Source organism: Peromyscus leucopus, chromosome 4 (genome assembly GCF_004664715.2).
Source record: "Peromyscus leucopus breed LL Stock chromosome 4, UCI_PerLeu_2.1, whole genome shotgun sequence".
Taxonomy (NCBI): Eukaryota; Metazoa; Chordata; class Mammalia; order Rodentia; family Cricetidae; genus Peromyscus; species Peromyscus leucopus.
Genome location: NC_051066.1, coordinates 129,841,578 through 129,867,417, shown reverse-complemented (window position 1 = coordinate 129,867,417; position 25,840 = coordinate 129,841,578). Strand labels below are relative to the sequence as shown.

Sequence of the window (25,840 nt, the reverse complement as noted above, 5' to 3'; positions counted from 1 at the left end):
CAGTTGGGGAGAGAGAAGAGAAGAGCAAGTGTGTCAAGATCATAATGAGGAAACCTGCAGAAATGACCAAAGCAAGCCAGTGGGAACTCATAAAAGTTGGATCAATGGCTGTGGAGCCTGCATGGGACTAAGCTAGGCCCTCTGCATGGCAAGGCAGTTATGTAGCTTAATCTGCTTGGTGGGTCCCCTGATGGTGGATTTAGAATCCATCTCTGGTGCATGAGTGGGCTTTTTGGAGCCTACTACCTATGGTGGACACCTCTCATACCCTTGAGGCAAGGACTTGGACTTGCCTCTACTGGATGTGCCTCTTCATGGGAAGCCTTGCCTTCTTGTAGGTGGGAGTGGGGGGTGGGTTGGGAGAGAGAGGCTGGGGGATGGGAGGAGAGAAGAGGGAGATCTTTGGTGTGTAAATGAATGGAAAATTTTTCTTAATAAAAATAATTAAATAAAAGTAGAATATTGATGTCAGTCTGTTATCACATCAGAATCCATCTGACCTTTTATGGCCACTTGAAAATTTATCACATTGAGAGTCCCCACATTTGGTACATTTATATTTAAAATTGTAATACTTCTTAGTGAAATGTTCCTTTGTTTATATGGAGCAGATTCCTTTATCTCCTATAACTAAATTTAGTCTGAAAGATTGACTTTCATTCTTTGACTCTCACTCTGTATGTCTCATTATTAGTGAGTTTTGTTTCTTAAAGAAAATAGACTATTTGATACATTATTTCTTAAATCTAGTCAACCAGTTTGCATCATTTTATCAATGAATTTGGCCATTTAAAGATTTCATTGAGTCATATTGACTAATTCCTGTACTAATATCCTCTCTCTCTCTCCCCCTCCCTCCCCTCCCTCTGTGTGAGTGTGTGTGTGTGTGTGTGTGTGTGTGTGTGTGTGTGTGTGTGTGTGTGTGAGAGAGAGAGAGAGAGAGAGGTGGTTGTGGATTAACACGTGCCACAGCACATTTATGCAGATTAGACACCTTTTGTGACACAGTTCTCTCCTTCCATCTTGTTGTGACAGAGCTTGGACTGTAGTTTCTTCCACTCCAGGTTAGCTGGCTTGTGAGCTTCTGTTTGATGCTCCATTCTCATCCTCCCTTTCATCTCACTGTAGGAATGCTGGCATTATAGATGGCAGTCAAGCAATCTGACTTTTTGTGTGTCCCAGAGATGGAGCTCAAGGAATCAGTCAGCATCATACTCTTACTGAATAGACAGGATGCCACAAGAGAGTCTTCACCCTCCTCTCTGTTCTCACTGCTATAGTCTTGTGCTTTCCAAGGTGCTGAACTCATCCAGTCCTAGGTAATATTTCTCCATGATTGCCTAAGCAGAAAGTGTCCTCTCTTTCATCTTTGTCTACTTCAAGACACAAGTATTCAAGGCACTGACAAATTACCTACTGACCATCAGCTATTTCTTGTTTTTAATGCCAGCAACTTGTTCACATTGATAAAACTCTTCTTTGGCTAAAGCAAATTCATGTGTGGGCTATCTATCATAGGAGTCACCGCTCATAACGTGTTGGGGATGGCATTGGTAGATACTGGTATGTGTAGGGATAAAAGGCGATCCTGTAAGACTTTCAAAGTTTTGCCAATGATAGCAAATTAGTTGTTTAGTTAGTCTCACTGTCCATCATGGTCAGGATGAACAGCAGATAGTAGCTCTTCAGATGACTCAATGCAAATGTGCACCACATGGAATGCACATGACCTCCAAGCCAGAGCAGAAACAGAATGTAGTATGTGCCCTTAAAATTTCATATTGATGACATGTTGAATTGAACATGTTTTGCAATATTAGGAAAGGAAAATACATTTTTGGACCCTGGGCCTCAAATCCTTTAGTCAAATAGTTTTCCATTGAGCTATGCTCCCAGAATCATCGTTCCACTAAAAAATCAATAGAAAATCAAGATGACATGCATGCCTTTTGTTATATATCACATGGGTAGCATGGATGTAGAAAATGACATAGCTGAGCCTTCTGGTCCAGAGGTGAGTACCCGGGTCCAACCCGGACCCCATCCCTGGACACCAGCCACTCCGGGAAGACCTGCCCAACTTGACACCAGGTTCTGACCACCGGGCAGGCAGCTCCCCTTCTAGCCCCACCGGGAAGGATCCTCTTTTCCAAGCCCCCCGGAAGCCCCTACAATCTCCACGCCCTGCCCCCACGCCCATCTGCCCGAGACTCCAGCCACTTCCTGAGACTTAGAGACCGGCCCTCAGCTCCCAGCCTGCCCCCGACTTCCCTTCTGGTCCAGAGGTGAGTACCCGGGTCCAACCCGGACCACATCCCTGGGCACCAGCCACTCCGGGAAGACCTGCCCAACTTGGCACCAGGTTCTGGCCACCGGACAGCTCCCCTTCTAGCTCCACCGGGAGGGATCCCCTTTTCCAAGCCCCCCGGCAGACCCTGCAATCTCCGCGCCCTGCCCCCACGCCCATCTGCCCCAGACTCCAGCCACTTCCTGAGACTTAGAGGCCGGCCCCTAGCTCCCAGCCTGCCCCCGATTGCCATTCTGGACCAGAACCTGCCCCCGACTTCCCTTCTGGACCAGAGAGCTGGACAAGAGAACTCCCTTTTGGACAAGAGAGAGAGTCTTCCTGAATCTGTCGGCTCTTTCTGAAACTAGTACACTGATAAGACGAAGAAGGAACCACAAGGAGATGGGCAGACGTCAAGGCAGAAGTACATACAGCAAAATGAAGAGCAATACAGCATCACCAGAACCTAGCCCGCCTCCAACATCTAGACCTGAACACCAAAAATTGGAAGAAGCAGAAGAAAGTAGCCTTATGAGTAACTTCATGAAGAAGGTAGAGGCTTGTGTAGAGGAAAAGACAAGAAAATTGGAAGAACGCTGTAAACAACTAGAGGAAAGGGCAAACAAATTAGAAGAAAACAATAAAGCCCTTCAAGAAAACAATAAAGTCCTGGAAGAAAACATTAAAGTCCTGGAAGAAAACAATAAAGCACTGAAAGAAAATCATGAAAAAGCAATGAAACAAACAAAGGAAACAGTCCAAGAACTGAAAAGGGAAATTGAAAAAATAAAGAAGACACAAACAGAGGGAATGCTGGAAATAGAAAACCTGAGTAAAAGATCAGGAACTTCGGATGCAAGTATAACCAACAGAGTGCAAGAGGTGGAAGAGAGGATTTCTGGCATTGAAGATACAGTAGAAGAAATAGTTTCATCAGTCGAAGGAAACACTAAAGCCAACAAAATCATGAACCAAAATGTCCAAGAAATCTGGGACACCATGAAAAGACCAAACCTACGAATTATAGGGATAGAAGAAGGTGAAGAATACCAACTCAAAGGCACAGAAAATATATTCAACAAAATTATAGAAGAAAACTTTCCCAACTTAAAGAAGGAAATGCCTATGAAGATACAAGAAGCCTATAGAACACCAAACAGACTAGACCCCCAAAAAAAGTCCCCTCGACACATAATAATTAAACAACTAAATGTACAGAATAAAGAAAGAATATTAAGAGCAGCCAAGGAAAAAGGCCAAGTGACCTATAAAGGTAAACCCATCAGAATAACACCCGATTTCTCAATGGAGACTTTGAAAGCCAGAAGGACCTGGACAGATGTAATGCAGACACTAAGAAACCATGGATGTCAGCCCAGACTAATATACCCAGCAAAACTTTCAATCATCATAGACGGAAGGAACAAGACATTCGAAGACAAAGCCAGATTTAAACAATACCTATCCACAAACCCAGCCCTACAGAAAGCACTAGAAGGAAAATTCCAACCGAAAGAAGTCAGATACACACTCGAAAACACAGGCAATAGATAAAGCCACAACAGTAAACCCCAAAGAAGGGAAGTACACACACACTACCACCAAAAATAACAGGGATGAACAATCACTGGTCGTTAATATCCCTTAATATCAACGGACTTAATTCACCTATAAAAAGACATAGACTTACAGAATGGATACGAAAGCAGAACCCAACTTTCTGCTGCATACAAGAAACACATCTCAAATTCAAAGACAGACACTACCTAAGAATAAAAGGCTGGGAAAAGACTTTCCAATCAAATGGTCTTAAGAAACAAGCAGGGGTAGCCATCCTGATATCCAACAAAATAGACTTCAAACTAAAATCAATCAAAAGAGATAAAGAAGGACATTACATATTCATCACAGGAAAGATCCACCAAGATGAAGTTTCAATTCTGAACATTTATGCCCCAAACACAAGGGCACCCACATATGTAAAAGAAACATTACTAAAGCTTAAACCACATACAAAACCCCACACATTAATAGTGGGAGATCTCAACACCCCACTTTCACCACTGGACAGATCTCCCAAATCGAAACTTAACAGAGAAATAAAGGACTTAACTGATGTCATGACCCAATTGGACCTAATAGATATCTACAGAACATTCCATCCTAACAAGAAAGAATATACATTCTTCTCAGCACCCCATGGAACTTTCTCTAAAATCGACCACATACTTGGCCACAAAGCAAATCTCAACAGATACAAAACAATTAGAATAACCTCCTGTGTTCTATCAGACCACCATGGATTAAAGTTAGATCTCAACAACAACAAAAACTACAGAAAACCTACAATCTCATGGAAATGAATAATGCTCAACTGAATCACCAATGGGTTAAGGAAGAAATAAAGAAAGAAATTAAAGACTTCCTAGAGATCAACGAAAATGAAGACACCACATACCCAAACTTATGGGACACTATGAAAGCAGTGTTAAGAGGGAAATTCATAGCACTAAATGCCCACATAAAGAAGTTGGAGAAATCTCACACTAGTGACTTAACAGCACACCTGAAAGCTCTAGAACAAGAAGAAGCAAAGTCTCCCAGGAAGAATAGACGCCAGGAAATTATCAAAGTGAGAGGTGAAATTAATAAATTAGAAACTAAGAGAATAATACAAAAAATTAATGAAACAAAGAGTTGGTTCTTTGAGAAAATCAACAAGATAGACAAGCCCTTATCCAAACTAACCAAAAGACAGAGAGAGAGTATCCAAATCAACAAAATCAGAAATGAAAAGGGGGACATAACAACAGACATTGAGGAAATCCAGAGAATTATAAGGTCATATTTCAAAAATCTCTACTCCACAAAACTGGAAAACCTAAAAGAAATGGACATTTTTCTGGATAAGTACCACATACCTAAGCTAAATCAAGACCAGATAAACTATTTAAATAGCCCAATAACCCCTAAGGAAATAGAAACAGTCATTAAAGGTCTCCCAACCAAAAAAAGCCCAGGACCAGATGGTTTCAGCGCAGAATTCTACCAGATCTTCAAAGAAGAGTTAATACCAATACTCTCTAAATTGTTCCACATAATAGAAACAGAAGGAACATTACCAAACTCCTTTTATGAGGCTACAATTACCCTGATTCCTAAACCAAACAAGGATACAACAAAGAAAGAGAACTACAGACCGATCTCCCTCATGAACATTGATGCAAAAATACTCAATAAAATATTGGCAAACAGACTCCAAGAACACATCAGAACAATTATCCACCATGATCAAGTAGGCTTCATCCCAGGGATGCAAGGGTGGTTCAACATACAAAAGTCCATCAATGTAATACACCATATAAACAAACTCAAAGAAAAAAACCACATGATCATCTCACTAGATGCAGAAAAGGCATTTGACAAAATCCAGCACCCCTTCATGATAAAAGTCTTGGAGCGATCAGGAATACGGGGAACATACCTAAACATAATAAAGGCAATATATAGCAAACCAACAGCCAACATCAAATTAAATGGAGAGAAACTCAAAGCAATTCCACTAAAGTCAGGAACGAGGCAAGGCTGTCCACTCTCCCCATACTTATTCAATATAGTACTTGAAGTTCTAGCCAGAGCAATAAGACAACATAAGGAGATTAAGGGGATACAAATTGGAAAGGAAGAAGTCAAGCTTTCCCTATTTGCAGATGACATGATAGTATACTTGAGTGATCCCAAAGATTCCACCCAGGAATTGATAAAGCTTATAAATACCTTCAGCAACATAGCAGGATACAAGATCAACTCAAAAAAATCAGTAGCCTTCGTATATACAATGGACAAAGAAGATGAGAAGACAATTAGAGATACATCACCCTTTACAATAGCCAAAAATGACATAAAATACCTTGGGATAACACTAACCAAGCAAGTGAAGGACCTATATGACAAGAACTTTAAGTCCCTGAAAAAAGAAATTGAAGAAGATGTCAGAAAATGGAAGATCTCCCATGCTCATGGATAGGCAGGGTTAACATAGTAAAAATGGCAATCTTACCAAAAGCAATCTACAGATTCAATGCAATCCCCATCAAAATACCAACACAATTCTTCACAGACCTGGAAAGAATAATACTCAACTTCATATGGAAAAACAAAAAACCCAGAATAGCTAAAAGAAACCTGTACAATAAAACAACTTCTGGAGGCATCACAATCCCTAACTTCAAGCTCTACTATTGAGCTACAATAATAAAAACAGCTTGGTATTGGCATAAAAACCGACATGTGGACCAATGGAATCGAATTGAAGACCCTGACATTAACCCACACACCTATGGACATATAATTTTTGACAAAAAAGCCAAAAGTGTACAATGGATAAAAGAAAGCATCTTCAACAAATGGTGCTGGCATAACTGGATATCAACGTGTAGAAGGCTGCAAATAGATCCATATCTGTAACCGTGCACAAAACTTAAGTCCAAGTGGATCAAAGACCTCAACATAAATCCAGCTACTCTAAACCTGCTAGAAGAGAAAGTAGGAAGTAATCTTGAACGCATTGGCATAGGAGATCACTTCCTAAATATAACACCAGTAGCGCAGACACTGAGACAAACAATCAATCAATGGGACCTCCTGAAACTGAGAAGCTTTTGTAGAGCAAAGGATACGGTCAACAAGGCAAAGCGACAGCCTACAGAATGGGAAAAGATCTTCACCAACCCCACAGGTGACAGAGGACTGATATCCAGAATATATAAGGAACTCAAGAAATTAGACATCAAAACGACCAACAGTCCAATTGAGAAATGGGCTTTAGAATTAAACAGAGAATTCTCAACAGAGGAAACCCAAATGGCTGAAAGACATTTAAGGAATTGCTCAACATCCCTAATCATCAGGGAAATGCAAATCAAAACAACTCTGAGATACCACCTTATGCCTGTCAGAATGGCTAAGATCAAAAACACTGAAGACACTTTATGCTGGAGAGGTTGTGGAACTAGAGGAACTCTCCTCCACTGCTGGTGGGAATGCAAGCTTGTACAACCACTTTGGAAATCAATATGGCGCTTTCTTAGAAAATTGGGAATCAATCTCCCCCAAGATCCAGCTATACCACTTTTGGGCATATACCCAAGAAATGCTCAATCATACCACAAGAGCACTTGCTCAGCTATGTTCATATCAGCATTGTTTGTAATAGCCAAATCCTGGAAACAACCTAGATGCCCTTCAACTGAAGAATGGATAAATAAATTGTGGCACATATACACAATGGAATACTACTCAGCAGAGAAAAACAATGACATCATACGGTTTGCAGACAAATGGATTGATCTAGAAAAAATCATCCTGAGTGAGGTGACCCAGACTCAGAAAGACAAATATGGTATGTACTCACTCATAGGAAGATGCTAGATGTGGAACAAGGATGACTGGACTGCTACTCACATCACCAGTGAGGCTACCTGGAAAACGGGATCCCAAAAAAAGACACGGAGAAATGGATGAGATCTACATGAACAGCCTGGTCATGAGTGGGAACAATGAAGAGCGACGGTCGAGGGAAAGAGAGCGGGAGATCCTAGCTGGATCAAGAAAAGAGAGGGAGAACAAGGAATAGGAGACCATGGTAAATGAAGACCACATGAGAAGGGGAGGAAGCAGAGAGCTAGGGAGGCCCACGGAGATCCACAAAGTTACCCCCACAAAAGACTGCTGGCAATGGTCGAGAGACGGCAGGAACTGACCTACTCCGGTGATGGGATGACCAGACACCCTGATAGTTGTGCCATAAACCCCATCCAAGGAAGGTCTGAGGAATCTGGATGCAGACATCCACGGCTGGGCCCCTGGTGGAGCACTGGGAGTCTAATTAGTGAGAAAGAAGAGGGTTTATATGAGCGAGAATTGTTGAAGCCAAGGTTGGATAAAGCACAGGGACAAATAACCAAATGAATGGAAGCACAGGATCTATGAACCAAAGGTTGAAGGGCCCCCAACTGGATCAGGCCCCCTGAACGGGGAGACAGTCATTTGGCTTGATCTGTTTGGGAGGCAGCCGTGTGTTGGTGCCAGGTCCTGGGCTTGTTGCATGAGTTAGCTGTTTGAATCCTGGGACCTATGCAGGTACACTTGGCTCGGTCTGGGAGGGGGGGACTGGACCTGGCTGGACTGAGACTACCAGGTCGATCCCGGTCCTCGGGGGAGACCTTGATCTGGAGGAGGTGGGAATGGGGGGTGGGGTGGGGGGAGGGGGAGGGGGGGCAAGAGTGGGAGAACAGGGGAATCTGTGGCTATTATGTTGAACTGAATGATGTTGTAAAATAAATTTATTTTAAAAAAATGACATAGATGAGCTGTGCAACCAATAAAACAGATTCAATTGAGCTGTTCACATTCAGCTTCTTATGTCTCCTGTCATGGGATATACTTTCTTTTAGTGACACAATCTATCATGATACACACCCTCTCTTGACACAGCAGGTGCACAGAAGACTATCAAATCAAGCCCACTCCCCACAGGAGTCTGACCCATCCCACAATGCCTAGGATCATCCTCAGCGATTCTCTCCACCATGCAAAAAGGCCTCTCCTACTTGTGGCTTTGCATATGTTGTGCCCTCTTGTGACAATGGGACTTCCTCCAGAGAATTCCTAGGCATCCTTTTAAACCCATCAGACCCAGCCACCTCAGTAAACCTGCCAAAGCCCCTGGCATGGCTGCTGGGCTCCCTTATCTATTTCCATAGAACCCAGCACAGGGCACCTAATTGTAACCAGATTCATCAAATGCTTTTCTCTCACCGGTCTAGAGCTCTAGAGTTTATCCAGGCGTTTCACATCAAACAGCAAATGGCTTATATCTTCTGTCTAAACATGCCCATATTCTAGTGCAGGAGAAAGAAAGGGGAAAAGGAGACTGCAGGAAGTCATACAAGAATGAGCATTTTAAAGAACAGTAAACCACAGAAGAAACTGGATGGATGGATGGATGGATGGATGGATGGATGGATGGATGGATGGATGGGTGGATGGGTTGGTGGACGGATGGATGGGCAGATGGTATGGTGGTTGGTGGCGGTGGTGTTGGTGGTGGTGGTGTGTGTGTGTGTATGTGTGTGTGTGTGTGTGTGTGTGTGTGTGTGTGTGTGTGTGTGTATACTTGCAGGTGAACAGGCATGTATGAACACATGGAGACTGGAGATCAGTCTTGGATGTTGGTGCTTGGATCCCATCCACCTTAATTTTGAAAGTGTCTCTCACTTGGCCAAAGATTCACTGGCTAGGCAAGATTGGCTGGCCAGTGAACCCCAGAGATCCCCACAACTCTACTCCCCAGCATTGGAATTACAAGTGTGCACCACAACACCTGACTTGTTGATAGGAGTGGTGGGGATTAAACTCAGGTCCTCAGGTTGGCATGGCAAGCAATTTATGTGCTAAGTTTTATCCCAAGCTTTGATGTGTCTTTGTAAGAGATTCAAATTGTGACATCTGAGAAGAATGTAACCAGCACAGAGAAGTCAAAAATAAATAGATGACCCCAGAGATGAACAGTGCCAGCTCCTCTTGGGGAATCAACCCCAACATCACTCTTGTAAATGTCCCATCACAGTGACTTCCCTCTATACACCAAGCGCTTTTCCTGCTTTCTGTGCTTAAAAAAGAAAACTCATTCATGGCTGCCTCACACCCTTTCTACATCCTTTGCCTGTGCCCTGGCACAGCTCCTGTGCTAAACCACATGGCTCATCCTGAAGTTTTCATCCTCAAACAGCCTTCTGTCTTCTGTCAACCAACCAGTTCCCACCTCCTCCTCTCATAACCTCCTGCTTTGTCTTCCTAAAATACAAAGCCCTCTTTGTGATGTGGTGGGCTCTGCATTTCTCTATTGGTTGTCAGTTGACTAGAACAGAACACCATCCCTGGGGACACAGAGAGCCTTGTGTGTGCTCTTCGTTGTGGTGAACTTAGAATCTAGAGCAGTGACTAGAACCTTGCAGATGTTTAAATACAACAGCACAGATGAGTGAAGGGAGGAGTGACGTGCACAGTGATGTTAAGGTCAGAGTTCACCAGTCTAGATTTCCCATGCCCTGGTTTGTCACCACATTGACACCTGCACTGTTCCTTCCCTTTGGGAATTTTGGTTATTTGGCTGTTGCTCTGCTGCAGGTTGTGCATGGCATGAGAAAAAAAGGCTTCTAGTGTTCTGAAAGCTAGGAAGAATGTGAGCGGCTAAAACAGCTTTTCCCAGGACCAATGGGAGGAGAGCAGGCCTGGGGTTTGAGCCTCAAGTCCTAGAGCAGGAGTTGTTGATTGGCCACTGTCTGTCCTGGACCACTTTATTGACAGCCTTTCTTTATTCTTTCTACACTTCTGGGAGTCCAGAAGAGGCAAAAATTTGACAGACTAAGCCCCAATGCCATTCATAATCCAGGGAGTGTAAACGTTTCAGTGTACATCTGTGACTAAACAATGTGTATTCTCTCTGGCTCTGCCATCTTTTTTCTGTAATGGGAGAAATCCAGAGAGTCTGCTTTAAGGGCAAAGGAATTTATTCGGGAAAGAAAACTCACAAGACAGAATAGAGGAATTTGTTACAGGACCCTGGAAAGTTTAGGCATGGTGTGGTGCTGTTCTTCCACCTGAGATCTGTCTGGTCTGTCCCAGGATCCAAAAACCATGAGGAAGTGAAGAGAAAGCAGCACTTAATGTGCATCCCAGGTCTTCAGGGTCCCCGAGCAACCCCGCCCCAGGAGCATGTACTTCAAGGTCATGGCATTAGGATATAGTGAAGTGTTAAGAAGACCTCTTTAGTTGCAGACTCCCTGACTAGGGTGGTATCAGGAACCACTGGGTGTCACCATGATCCATGACATCCCCAAAGAGACTAAGATTCCCATATATCACTCTGGAAGTGGTATCAAGGAACTGAGTATCAATGGAGGGTTAAGTCTGGTTGGAGAGCATAAGAGCTTGAGTACTCCTGATTAAGAGACAGAGAAGAAAGGTCACAGTCACCTGGACTTTTCTATCTGTGCTTCTGGGCCTCATTGGACAGGGGTGGTCCTCATTCTATGCCACTCATCATGACCATTGAGGTGTCATGGCAAAGCTCTGAGTAAGGGTGTGACCCAAGATAACTCAATTCTACTGCCTCACTAGCACACAGCAGGTGTGAATCCACACTTGTGCGTGTGTGGCTGGTGGTTGGTTTCCTGCCACAGTCACACAGTGGCTACTCTCTCCATGCTTCCGTGGCTCTATGCATAAAAGCTGTAAGTTGTGCACTGATGGAACTTCCAGCTGTGGGTTTGTTTCATCCACTAAGCTGCAATCTCACCCCACACATACACCACACCCTACCAACAACTTCTATTACAAAAGGATTAAAGAAAGCCACACACCAGGATGCAGTTAGGTTTTTAATGCTAGGGTGGTGATAGCAAGGGTGGAGACCACTGAGAGAAAAAGGGAGTCAGGAAGGGGCCTTCAGGTGGGCTCACGCAGACCTTGTATGGATGGTGGTAGCACTTTCTAGAGAGAAATGCCACCGGAAGTCAGATGAAGCCACTGGGGACTAACCTGGAATGAGAACACAGGGTGTGAGGACATTGGCTGTCACAGCAGCTGTGGGAGCTGGCTTTCGTTGGACATTGAGTAGATCCACAGAAGCTTGCCCTCACTGTTTCCACTCATTCCTGAAGTTCCAGCATAGAATAGGCCATGGAAAGGAGAGAGAGAAAGCTGTAGATTTGTGGTCTTGTTCTCTCACCTGGTCCTGACCCCTTTTCATCCTTTCCTCTAGAACAATGGCAGATGGGAAAAGACTGAGTAGAAGCCCTGCTCTCAAAGCCAGTGTCAGGAGGCAGGCCAAGGAAAAGTGTCTATGCTCAAAATTTGGACTCAGTCCAAATTCATTTAGTAACCAAGACCCAATCTGAGTTTGGATTATTGATCCAGGCCCAGGTTTCAGGGTGTACTCAAATTCAGAGCTCAGCCTGGAGTCAGGATCAGGGTTCAGATTCTCTTGTCTTCTGACAGAAGTAAAACAAGCCTGCCCCTAGCTTCCTGACAGGCTGCTGTGCAAGGACATAGATAGAGTCTACCTGTGGGGTTTCATGAGAACTGCCACCATAGGCTCATGTGTTTGAATACTTGGCCCCCTGTTAGACAAACTGTTTGGGAAGATTAGGAGGTGTGGCTTTGTTAGAGGAGGTGTGTCACTAGGGATGGGTATTAAAATTTCAAAGGCCATGCTAGTTAGCTCATTTAGCCTGGTGATTGTGTCTCAATACATGAGCTCTCAGCTACTACTCCAGTGCCATGTCTGCCTACCTATTGTCATGCTTCTCACCATGACAGTCATGAGCTCTTACCTTCTTGAGTTGTTAATGCCAAAATAAATCCTTTCTATTATAATTTTCCTCAGTCATGTTGTTCTCTCACAGCAATAAAAAAAATAACGAGGACACTGTACCATCCGGGTGTCACAGCATTTCTCCTTCTGCTCCCTCCTCTTCAGATGGAGACTGGTAACTGTCCTGTCAGTAAATTAGCTGGAAAAACCATGTCAAGATCAAAACCTCAGTATTTGCCATGGGAAATTGAACAGAAGCCCACCCAACTCATTACCTCTCTCCTGCTCATCACTCTGTCCCTTCTGTGACCTCAAGTATGTCACTTTTCACCTGAAAGTGGGTAATGACAGTGCCCCTAAAAGTGTGTAATGACTGCACAGACTCTCTTGAGGACACAATGAGGTAGTACATACAAGAGACAGAAGGATGTGTAAAGGGGCATAACCACAGAAGGGCCACCTCCAGGGCCTGACATCCTGGGTGCCTGATTCCTGTTGCCCCAGCAACAGTCATGAGGAGCATAAGCCTCAAAGGAGGCCCCAATGAGGGGAAGAGAAGCCAACAGCCCAACTTGGTCAGGATGTAAGGTCCCTGCCTGGGTCCCTCCCACAGCTATTGTCTTGGCCCATGGAAGGCTCTCCAGTCCCCAGGCTGTGACTTACAAAGGAGGTCTTGAGTAAGATTGACGTTCAGGTTGCTGAGGAGGAACTGGAGCAGAGGACATATCTGAGAGCCAGATAGAAATGGAGAGAAATAAGAGGGGGAGAGAGAAAGAAAACAGATGAGACTTTGCTGACAACACACTGACCACCCTTTCCTGACAGAGGGGCTCATTTCTAGGACCTGAGAACAGTTAACCTTAGCTACCTAGAACTATGAACTGAAGCAGCATGACCCAGCTATGTCACAGGCTGCTGAGAACCAGCATCTAGACTCCTTAAACCTTAAACTCTTGAACCCTGGAATTTCAAGGTCCTTTGAATTTGGGGAGCCTAATTCAAACTTCCCTGCAGATTCCCATTCACAGGTGCTCAAACAGTCTTTAAATGAAAGTGTGCTGATTACAAGGAAACATCTTAAAGTGACAGGTGGGGCATGGATGTGGTAAACAGCTCAAGGCATCATCTGTGATTTCTGCCTCCTCTCTATGCAGTCCAGCTACTGAGGGGGCGGGGAGGAGGTGCCCACAGACTTCCCAAAGAGAAATCTGGACATCACAGGAGACAGTGTCCTAAGCAAACAGTCACACCAACAGATACCTCTGTGATCCCCACGAGACCTGGCTCTGGGTGCAAAGAGCTGGGACTTACTTGGTTTTGCAGCAGGCTTGTTACAGTATTTGTAAGGAGACCAGATACACTATCCAGAATTCTGTTGACCAAGGTGCTTCGTCTGGAAAAGAGGGGATTGCAAAGCTTGGTCAAGAGTTCAGCATAGCTGAGAGAGTCCTCAGGAAATCAGGTGACCCACAACTCTGCTCTGTGGACTCATTTCAGCTTGTGGCCCAGTGGCCTATATCAGAATGGACCACCACTGAGCATCTGAGCATCTCACTCCTAATAGTTACTGCCTCAGTGCCTGGGTACTCATCATGACCCTGACACAGCATCATTCACTCAGCCTCTATTTGCAGAGCACCAGGCTCAGCTTTGGGCACTGGGCAAAAAACAACCAACCAGCCTTTCACCTCCTTCATAAACAAGTCTCACGGAGGTTGCCTCCTCCCCTTCAGTTCTCATCCAGTTATCCTGAGGTTCCCATCCTGAGTGTTCACTGAAGGGAGGATTTTCTCTCCTTGTGCCCTGCTAAGTATGGTGGTCTGTGTAGGGCTCCTCATTTTTCCTTAAATTTATGATGGACAAAATAGTCCTCTGCCTGCTTTTTCCTCGTGATATTTTCCTTCTCTGGGGCTCACAACAATACCTGCCTGGAAAATAGATTTTTGACTAGAAGAATGAGTGAAGTGGGACAATGAGATAGCCTAGTCCACAAAGTATTTGCTTTGTAAGCATGAGGACACAGGTTCCATCTTTAGTAGCCATATTTTTAAAACAAGAAGGAAAAGCCAGTTGATAGCAAACGCTTATAATCCAGAGCGGTGAAGACAGAGACAGGTAGATTCTTCAGCCAGCTTAGCCTACTTGGTGATCTCCAGCCACTCGCACATGTGCATGTGTGCCCACACGGAACATCCCATCTCCCAACACACAACATAAAGAACAGGTCTAGTTAAATAGACAGTGTCATACCCAGTCTTGTGCCACCCACTATGACCCCAAAACTCAGGGACAGAAGCAGGTAGACTCTGTGATTGAAGCTAACCAGAGCTCTAAAGTGAGACCTTGTCTCAAAATATGAGTACACAATGACAAGAGACACAGGTAATCTGAAGTCTAAGTACATTCTTATAAGAAAAGAGAAGGAATCTAGCAAGGGTCCTGAAAGATGAAAAGATACATTAAATTCAGGTAAGGTGTTTTGTGGTAGGGAAAAGCTTGTCTGAGGCACAGAACAAAAGCCAATGCATCAAAAGTAGAATGAGGACAGACCAGCATCATGAGAGTCTTCTTGGCCATGGATATTCAGACCCAGTGCAACAACATGAGTTTCCTGGCAGAAACTTCACAAGAGTTTCCACAGCTTGGCAGACTGTGGTCCTGTCTTTGATATCATATCAGGTCTTTGTTACAGGGAGATGGATGGACTCAAGACACGATTATCAAGACTAGGAACAGAGGCCATCCCTCTAATTCTGACCAAGGCTTACAGGTGAGATTTCCTTCTCTAGACATTGGATGGCATCACTTCCTCCAACCCCTGTTTGAGCCAAACATGCTTTATTAATTGCACAATTAAAGATGTAGATTTTGAAGATCAATTGCAATCAGTGATAGAAAATGACAAGATTAGGATGTCAGGATCTCACTCTAGGAATTTTCCAGAGGATTGTGATTACTTCAGGACAATCAGATCCCATGCTAGCACCTAATTTACCAACTGCCTCCCAGTGGAGGTGGATGCAATGTTAACATCTTCTATGGCATGAGGCACATTGACCCAATTGAAAGGTACCATAGGGAAATGCATGATTATGGCAGGAAATGTCCATCCTCCTGCCTCAGTAGTGGAAAGGAACAGTCCATCGAGCCAGTGTAGATATCATGGCTCTTGAACACTTAGCATGTTCCAGGCTCTCAGCTAAACAATGTGTATTTTCTCATGTCTTCATCTTAGAAACTGATTAGTACAGATCTCTACTGTTCCCATACACAGATGTGCAAACTGAGGCCTCAAAAGATGAAGCTGCAGAGTGACTGAGCTGATTGTGACAGAGTTGATACTTGAGTCTAGCCTGATTGTGTTGTACACCATGCTTCTTCCCAGGTATAGGAACAGGATGAAAGTCAGGGTCCTAAAGTCTCCCCGAAAGCTCAGCTCTGCTGGGATGGATGAGCCTTACCTGCCCAACAAGGAAATGGAGATATTGTCTGAATTACTTGAGCATTTTCCAATGGACAGCGTGGGAAGACCAGTCTGGGCATTGGTTTCAACAGTAAGTGAAGTTATAAGGTCCAAGGAAATAGCAACATCGACCGCGGAGCCAATGATAGGCCTGCAGAAAACAAGAGTCACACCAGGCACAGGTCTAGAAGGCTTTGTAGGCTGCACTGGTTTTCATCTATGTGGGTGCACACAGTTCAGGGTCTATGGGCAATGTTAACATCATAACAGTAATGTCAACATGTTATATATACTCTACAAAATTTACATGTTTAAATTAGACTTATCTGGGCCATGCATCTCTATCACATGCAAGATTTTTACTTGACATGAAACTAATAACAAAAATTAATTAATAACATTTTAAAACACAAATTACCTGTGGGCATTAATTTAAAGTATTATACCTGGTATAATCAATCTAAGTATTATAACGGTGCTAGTAAATAAATCACTCTCATTTTTTTAGAACTAAATCCTGGTCATAGAAAATTAAAGTAACTGTCACAGCTCATGGCTTCATAAGTGTATCGAATACAAACACCCCTCCGCTCTGTGTGGGTGATTGAGGCCAGAGACTCACACATACTGGGAAAGGGCTGTCTGTGAAGGATACACCCAATCTCCAGGGATTCTTTTGCATGGGTTCTTGACTTGGTTGTTTTTCTGTTCCTCTCATTTTAAATTGAAAACTTTAAAAATTGTATTTTACTTATCCAGGAAGCCTACTCCAATCTATGAGTTCTAAGTACTGTGAGACTCTATCTCAAAAATTAACCTGGCATACTCATCGTATTGAGGCAGTTTCATGATGTTGACCTCTGAACTCCACAAACACATGTGAGTGCACATAAAACTTTATACACACAAGTGCACACATGCATCATGCACACAAAAGCATATTGTATACAACATTCATTTACTTAACATGGAATGCTTTCACTAGAATACTTTAAGGACTGGGATTTAGACCTCAGAGGATCCCATCTTTTACAGATTGGGAAATTTGGTCAGAGGCCAAAGAGTAGCTGGGAATTAAGTGCCTACTCAAATAGGCCATATTGCACTCCACCTCCTAAATCCAAGCAACACATACTCACAGAGACACAGAGGCATCCACAAGCACGGGCAGCTTCAGGTCGATGCCTTTGCCGGAGGAAGACAGGCCAGCTTGCAGGTTCAGGAGGCTGAGTTTGTTGATTCGCAATCTGCCCAAAATTCGTAAGTTCCCTCTTGTCATTCATCCTTGAAGCATTTGCACCTCTCCTCATCACCTCTTGTCCTCACTACATCCTCTTTAGAAATGTGAGCATCTGCAATCTCAGGTGCAGTGGACTGAGCCAGGAAAACAATAGGCAGCAGAGATAGAACCTGAACCCAGGAATGTGTGACTCAAAGCTCTATGAAGCCATGCTTGGGACTAAGGGGTGTGGATTCCAGGTTCCTGTCCCTTGAAGGAACTTGTACTTTTACTCCTAGCTATATTTGAAGAAGAACAGTGTCATTCTTAGAGAAATGCTTTAGGTACCAAGATACAAGTGGATATTAGGACAAATGGAACAGTCACTTTCAGCCTGAAATTACAGACTGTGGGAACCCAGATGTGTAAACTGTCCAAACTGGCCCTGTAGCCCTCCTCAGACTTACTCAAGCTCTAATGAACCTTACATCAGAACTCCTCAGCTCTGTAGGGGAAGACAAGGCTTATCCATCTGTCCTTGAAACTGAGTACTCAGGTAGTCCCTTTTCTGGGAGCAAAGAAGCACCAACTCACCCTAAACCATTCTGAGATGAAAGGAGGTTTAATTTGCCAAGGTCCAGTGTGTTCAAAGCTCCTAGAATGTTGTTACTGGCTAATGACCAATCCTTGGTTTCCTGAAGTGACCCCACATCTAGATTCAGGTTCTGAAGGACATCTGTCAAAACAGTCATCAATCAGTGTCTGCACCACCAGGAAATGAGCTCCCATCCTCCTGGTTCAGGGAAGTCAGTTTTTCTGCACTGCTTCATTCAGTCTCTGCAACATCTCAGTGAGAAAGGATTGCCACCATCTCCATCATACAAGAGATGAACCCAAGACTCCTAAGGAATATGTCTACAGAGATGAATATGTGCACTGATGAAGTTCATTATGTATACCTGTTTTCAGGAATAACTTGAGGATCTGTTGCTCTTAATGAGATGCTCACATGGGTCTGAAAAACTTAGTCAAGCACTTGAGAGAATAAACCAAGAAATGGAAAAATCTAGAATGAAGGAAAGAGTATAGAGGGAAAGTATTGCTCCAACCAGTGAAAGTGGAAAATAGGGGTCCCAAAATGACAGCTGGCAATCAGGCCAAGAGAAAATGAATTGACATTGGAGGAGGAGATAAAGTATCCTAACAGAGGATCTCGAAGAATAATTGGGGAATTAACAGAATAAATGCCATGTGCCAGAAGGAATGTGTGAAGTGTTAGGGTTGTTTGTGTAGAAAATATCTCTACTGTGGAAAAAAAAAAAGGCAATTATTAACTCAGGGACAAACCAAACAAAACAATAATCCCTTATTCTCAAAAGGGCACATGGCTTAAAATGCTGCCTTAAAATATTTATGGTAACACAGTTTTGCCTGTTAATTTTTCCACATTTTGTACCCTGTTTCATTTCTCTGGGTGTAAAGCATTTTCGCTTAGAAACTTGCTGTCGTGTATGTTTTGTCCCATTTGTACAGTGGTGTTTCAGTCCATCCTCCAGCGTTAGCTACTGAAATCACACAACTGTGAAGATTAACCTTTGTTTCTGGACTGCTTTCCTGTCTGTACTGAGTATCTTTCAGTACTGTAGAAAAGATTTCACTTCTTCCTTTAAGGATGCTTGGTGTGTGGGGGGTGTGTTTGAATATTTTTTTAAGAAAGGCACTTGTGTATGATCGACCACATACTACCTGTGTTCTCAATGCAGTCGTGAGACTGGAGAGATGGCTTAGCATTAATAGTGCTTGCAACTCTTGCAGAAGATTCGAGTTCAGTTCCCAGCACCCATGTTGGATGGCTGATAACCATGTGTTTTCCCATGGGGATCTGACACCCTTTTTTGGCTTCTGAGGGTGCACACACACAGATATATAAGAGGGATAAATTCATACAACTGAAAATAAAATATTAAGAACACTTTTAGTCAAATAGATAGAATCACAATACTGCAAGTTGGCCCTATGATGGACAGGATCTACCTGTTATAACAATGCATACAAGGCCACCTCAGCAAGCACTGCTTAGAGAGCTCCATCTCGCAATATAACTCCCTAGTAACTTTGAACATGACAGCCTTTTCTCTCTGCTTTGATTCCCCAGCAGTGGAATGTGGTGGTATTGTGTTCCCCAAAATATCGTGTACCTTAATAAACTTATCTGGGGTCAGAGAACAGAAAAGCCACTAGTTAGGCAGTGATAGCACATGCCTTTAATCCTAGCATTCCAGAGACAGAAATCCCTTTGGATCTCTGTGAGTTCAAGGCCACATTGGAAACAGCCAAGCATGGTGACACATGCCTTTAATCCCAGAAAGCCAGCCTTTAATCCCAGAGAGTGGTGGTAGAAAGCAGAAAGATATATAAGGTGTGAGGACCAGAAACTAGAAGCATTTGGCTGGTTAAGCATTTGGCTGGTTAAGCTTCAGGCTTTCAAGCAGCAGTTCAGCTGAGAGCCATTGGGATGAGGACACAGAAGTTTCCAGTCTGAGGAAGCAATACCAGCTGAGGAATTGGCAAGGTGAGATAGCTGTGGCTTGTTCTGGCTCTGATCTTCCAGGGTTCACCCTAATAACTGGCCTCAGGTTTGACTTTATTAATAAGAACTTTTAAGATTTCTGCTACAGTGGAATGAGAGAATGGCTCCTTTCTTCATCTTTGAAAGTTGCCTAAACATTGGCAAGATTTGAAGGCAGCATGTGCAGAACTTTCCTGTTTCTATAATACCTGTTTGTCAGTTAGCCCAGCTCTATAGCAAAAAACAGAGGTGCAATTAAATAGAAAGTTGGGTGGTTTGTAGACATCCAAGCCAGGTAGGTTGATATTACTTTCAGTCAGTCAACACAGATCAGTAAGAAACAGTCAAACTAACTATGGAAACATATGCTAATAATTCTGACACAACACTTTAGCTAAATTATGTAAACCAGTATTAAAGATATGAAAAATGAGAGGATGGTTAGAATTAGAGAAATGCAAAGTGATATGAGTTACATCCTCTCATATCTGATAATGGCAAACCAGTTAATGCTGTCCATGTTAGTGCTTAAAAGGAAGCAGGGTTGGGGGACACACTCCCACATACTACTAGAGAAAGTGGGATAGACACCATTATTTAAGATATTCATATTACTTAAAATTTTGAAATCTCACTTTGATAAATTTATCCTGTACATATATTGGCAAGACTCTATTAGGATATAATGTTGGTACTATTTATTTCTAAAATGATAAGTAAATGAGACAGGAATTGAATGACTGCACATTTCTCAGTAAGCTGCCCATAGAGGACAACACTGTTCCCTCCCAGCAGCCTCTGCTATTGCAGTCATAGTGTTTATTAAGATTACTCCTGGGACCAACAAGCAGGTGGGACCCATATTGACTCACCTCCAGACACAGAATTTGGAACGTTCAAATTATCCACAGCACTGACAACATTACCCAGAAGAGATTCTGAGGTCCCGATGAGCAGGCCGCAGAAGACAACAAGGCTCCCAAGTTGGAACATCGTTGGTCCTGACACCTGGATGGTCACAGGAGGAAGAAGAGGAAAGAACCCACAGTGAATGCCTGTCACTCTCACACTTGACCTTCCTACACAATACCTGTTCACAATAGGTAAGAAAAGGAGCCAGCAGGGATGCCCACCCTCAGGAGTGGATAAAGAAAATGAGGAATTTTATTCTGTCTTAACAAAAAAATGAAGTCATGACATTTCAGGAAATAGATAGATGTTGTCCTTTATTTAAATGGCTGCTGCCTTTTAAGCCACGGCTGTCTGAAGCAGCAACTGCAACTCCGAGGCTACCAGCGGCGGTGAGACCTCAAGGGCTGGAGATGGAGGGAAATGCTACAAAGAGAACTTAATTAAACCTCTGTCCCTCCAAAGAACCTCCAAGACTCAAAGGTTAAGGTAGAAATCTGCTCTTCAGAGGCTGAATAGCAAGTAGCTCACCTCCTCCCCTTGCTCGTGACCTCCAAAAACCCCCTGTGCAGCTCCTCGCCCTCTGTATAAACTCTTTCTCACCTGGCTCCTCCCTACCACTTCCTGTCAGCTAGTTGCTGACTCAGCCTCCTGACTGCAGGTGAATTTTATTTAATCAAACACATCGTTGCATCATTAAACAAATGTTCCAGAGCATAAGCAAAAGTAACACACCTTGAAATCATATTCTACATCAGATAGAACTGAAACCATTGTGCTAAGCAAAATTAACCAGATTCAGAAAGATAAAATACCCTAGTTTCTTCCAAGTGCAAATGAGATTCCAATTTGTATATATATATATATATATGAATGTGTTGAATGTGTATGAGGTCATAAACCAAGGAAATCATGAGAGTAGAAGAAAAAATATTAAGGGAAGAAAAGATGAGGAAAGAGAGAGCAAGGAATGCATGTGACTTGGAAGTAAAAAGGAGGAAGCCATTAGCAAGGGGGGATGGGGAAGGACAGCAGGGGAGGGAGAGGGAGAGGAACTAAGGATGTAGGGAAATGCCACAGCAAACCCACTAATTTGTATGGTAAATTTAAAAATCATAAACATAATTAAATACAATTATAACTTAAGAAAATGGGCAGGCAAGATGGGGAAGGTAAAGAAACTTATGAGACACAGTCAGGGAATGGAGGGACAGAGCTTGGAAAGACAAGCTGACTCTAGGATATGTTTTATAAGCTCAGGTCCTCTATGCTTGCTGCCTTCTCTGCTTGAAATATATTTCCTCTTCGCTTTGCAACCTAAATCTGTTCTGTAGATTCAGTGAAACTTCACACCTTCCATGAAGCCAACTCCAGGTCCCTTCCCAGAGACCAGATTGAGGATCCCACTACCATGACTCCACCAAGCTTAGGGCATCACTGCCTTAGGGAAATAGCTATGGCTTGTGTCACTGTTAAGCCTAGATGCCAGTAAGAAGCCTTTGTCCATACACTGAGACCAAATCAGAACACTCAATGGAACCCACATGAACCTAGGTTGTCATTAGTCTGACATAATATCATCTATGTCTTCAAATTTGTTAGAGTCCAAACTTCCCTAACACAAACAGCACCTTTCATCTGCCTCTTGCCCCAAAGTCTCCTGAAACCCCTGGTAGGGGTCACTCTAAGGGAACTCATACTCACAGGTTGGAGAAGGATGCACAGGAAATGCTTGCTTCTCTACAGGGATGCTGGAGGTGACAGCGGCCCTTATATTGTAATGACAGGATGAGATGCAAGTCCCGTTTCCAGGATGTTCCAAGGAGACTCCAAAGAAAATACCTAAGGTTAGCCAAGTTATTCTAACCCAAAAGGTCACCCAGAATGCTTGAGTGGCAATGACAGACTTTGTGCCAAGACTAAGGCTCCATGTTGTGGAACCTGAGGCTGCCAACAAGGGGTCCATTCAGTAAGTGCTGGGTTGTGAGCCTAGCCTTTAACGGCTGAGCCATCTCTCCAGGAGGGTTTATATGAGCGAGAATTGTTCAAACCAAGGTTGAATAAAGCACAGGGACAAATAGCCAAACAAATGAAAACACATGAACTATGAACCAAAGGCTGAGGGGCCCCCAACTGGATCAGGCCCTCTGAATAGGTGAGACAGTTGATTGGCTTGATCTGTTTGGGAGGTATCTAGGCAGTGGTACTGGGTCCTGTGCTCATTGCATGAGTTGGCTGTTTGAACCTTGGAGCTTATGCAGGTTATTTGTCCCTGTGCTTTATCCAACCTTGGTTTCAACAATTCTCGCTCATATAAACCCTCCTCTTTCTCGCTAATTAGACTCCCAGCGCTCCACCTGGAGGCCTAGCTGTGGATGTCTGCATCCAGATTCCTCAGTCCCGGCTGACTTTGGAAATCAATATGGCGCTTTCTTAGAAAATTGGGAATCAATCTCCCACAAGATCCAGCTATACCACTCTTGGACATATACCCAAGAAATGCTCATTCATACCACAAGAACACTTGCTCAGCTATGTTTATATCAGCATTGTTTGTAATAGCCAAAACCTGGAAACAACCTAGATGCCCTTCAACTGAAGAATGGATAAATAAATTGTGGCACATATACACAAGGAATACTACTCAGCAGAGAAAAACAATGACACCATGAGGTTTGCAGGCAAATGGATGAATCTAGAAAAAAATCATCCTGAGTGAGGTAACCCAGACTCAGAAAGACAAATATGGTATGTACTCACTTATAGGAGGATACTAGATGTGGAACAAGGATGACTGGACTGCTACTCACATCACCAGTGAGGCTACCTGGAAAACAGGACCCCAAGAAAGACACGAGGATCGCCCAATGATGGAGAAATGGATGAGATCTACATGAACAGCCTGGACATGAGTGGGAGCAATGAAGGGCAAGGGTCGAGGGAAAGAGAGCGGGAGATCCCACCTGGATCAAGAACAGAGAAGGAGAACAAGGAATAGGAGACCATGGTAAATGAAGAAGACCACATGAGAAAAGGAAGAAACAAAGTGCTAAAGAGGCCCACAGAAATCCACAAAGATACCCCCACAAAAGACTGCTAGATACACTTCTTTATTGAGCCAGCTAGTCATCAAAACGCAGGTTTGAAGACTCATTTTCCAGTGGAAGAAACAGGTTTCTGAGAGGCCTACAGGTGTCCAGGTCACACAAGGGTAAAAATCCAGTGCCTGGGTCCTCCCACCTACATCAGGCCCCAGTCAGTTGGCAGGGCAGGACTGTCCCTAGGTTTGTACATCCTGTTTTCCACAGGCCCCATTGTGTGAGTTCACTATCAAGCCCAGAGTCCATGTCAAGCCAGAATAGCACAGAAACAGGTGGGAGCTGGGCTTTGAAATGGCAGACAGCCCTCACAGTGAAGACAATAGCAAAGGATATTATGGCCTTGTGATTCTGATAGTTCAGGCAGTCAGATCTCTGCTGTGGCTTTGCCAAGGCTTGCTTCTGTATGCAAACCTTCTTCCTGGCTGCCTGCCACCATGTTCCACAAACCCACGAAAACCCTGTTCCCAGCTATAGACACAGAAGAAAAGGGCCATGCTGAAATCTTGTTAAGAGGGGTTTTCACATCCCAGGACCAGTCTGGGGGTGTTGGAGTTGGAGGTGGTGGCCTCAGGCCTGGTGCTGGGTCTGTCCTAGTTGCCCCAGCTGCTAAATAAGTCAACTAACAACTTGTACCTAGATGGTGCTGGCATGATGGGCCTGGAAGTGCTTGGGGCATCATGAAGGTGGTGAGGGTACTTCAAGGGGTCAGGTCAGAGCCTGTCACTGGGACTAGGAAGACCTGGGTTCAAATCCTCACTCTTCCCAATGCTGGCTGCATGACCTGGGGTGGAGCTCCTTCCTTCTCTGTGAAGTGTACTGGAAACTGCACCTCACCTCCCTGCTATCCACGTGCGAGAAAACAGGTGGGAAACACATGTGAATGTCCTCACACTGGGCAGGCTGTGCACACGGCCCACAGTCATGTCTGCAGTTACATTACACAGCACTGTCCTCACACTAGGCAGGCTGTGCACACGGGGACAGTAATGTCTGCAGTTACATTACACAGCACTGTCCTCACAGTGGGCAGGCTGTGCACACAGCCCACAGTAATGTCTGAAGTTACATTACACAGCACTGTCCTCACACTGGGCAGGCTGTGCACACAGCCCACAGTAATGTCTGCAGTTACATTACATAGCACTGTCCTCACACACAGCTGACAGTAATGTCTGTGATTACATCACATAGCACACATAATGAGCTCTTGTTGGGGAGAGGCCAGGCTGTCAGAGGCCATCCCAGATCTGTGCTGGCTTCTCTGCATCACCTGGGAAAGCACATCCCTCTCTGTGTACAGGAAGTCTCCTAGAATGTAAAGTACTTTTCTGTTGGGGATAAATGCTGGGCCCATAATGGTCATGGGATGAATTTCTCATTGAAAATATTCAGTGAGGTATTAAGGATTATCTGTCCCAGACTAAGAGTTCTTATCCCTGACATGACTGCTAATCCCAGTCATGGCAACTTCCTGACCCCACTGACCCCAGCACTTAAGCAATGAGCTGGTATTTGTTTCCAAACACAACTCAGCTCCCTATTTGTAAAAGGCTACTGAGACCAGAGAGGCCAAGCAGTGGAACTGGGGTCACACAGCTTAGGGGCTCTGCTCCCTAGACTTCCCTTACCCACAAGGACCAAACAGCCCCCAGACCCTCCTCACAGGACAGAATACACTAATCTGAAACACCACTCACCAATGCAATATCTTTTGCACTTTTGCAAGTTCTCCATTGCTGAGCTACAACCCAGCTGCAATGTTTTTTAGGAATGAGGGAGAGACAGACAGACAGGGAGGCAGAGAGATAGAGAGACAGAGAGGCAGAGACAGAGAGACAAAAAGAGAATTCATCCACTTTACCCCAGTTCTCACATTGGAACCACCAGCAGGGAAGTCTTTACACATAAGAAAAA

At 43.9% G+C, this 25,840-nt stretch overlaps 1 protein-coding gene across 1 annotated transcript; it reads right to left on the bottom strand.

Moving 5' to 3' along the window:
- Positions 1-11,738: 11,738 nt before the first annotated feature.
- On the bottom strand, positions 11,739-22,594 carry LOC114705600 (BPI fold-containing family A member 2). Its single transcript, XM_028887526.2, has 9 exons — positions 22,530-22,594; positions 20,789-20,924; positions 17,942-18,083; positions 17,268-17,375; positions 16,127-16,279; positions 13,977-14,058; positions 13,329-13,392; positions 12,786-12,864; positions 11,739-11,890 (listed from the first exon to the last, which is right to left on the bottom strand). The coding sequence occupies exons 2-8, from the start codon at positions 20,907-20,909 to the stop codon at positions 12,827-12,829; spliced, it is 708 nt and encodes a 235-aa protein (XP_028743359.1). The 5' UTR covers positions 20,910-20,924; positions 22,530-22,594; the 3' UTR covers positions 11,739-11,890; positions 12,786-12,826.
- Positions 22,595-25,840: the final 3,246 nt, after the last annotated feature.

Bases quoted from the DNA above. Each gene is read 5' to 3' on its own strand.
- LOC114705600 (XM_028887526.2), bottom strand. From the start codon at position 20,909: ATGTTCCAACTTGGGAGCCTTGTTGTCTTCTGCGGCCTGCTCATCGGG. The intron at 18,084-20,788 runs GTGAGTCAATAT...CTGTTTTGACAG, and splicing joins TCCAAATTCTGTGTCTGGAG to ATGTCCTTCAGAACCTGAAT. The intron at 12,865-13,328 runs GTAAGTCACAGC...TGGTTTTTCCAG, and splicing joins TCTTACTCAAGACCTCCTTT to CTAATTTACTGACAGGACAG.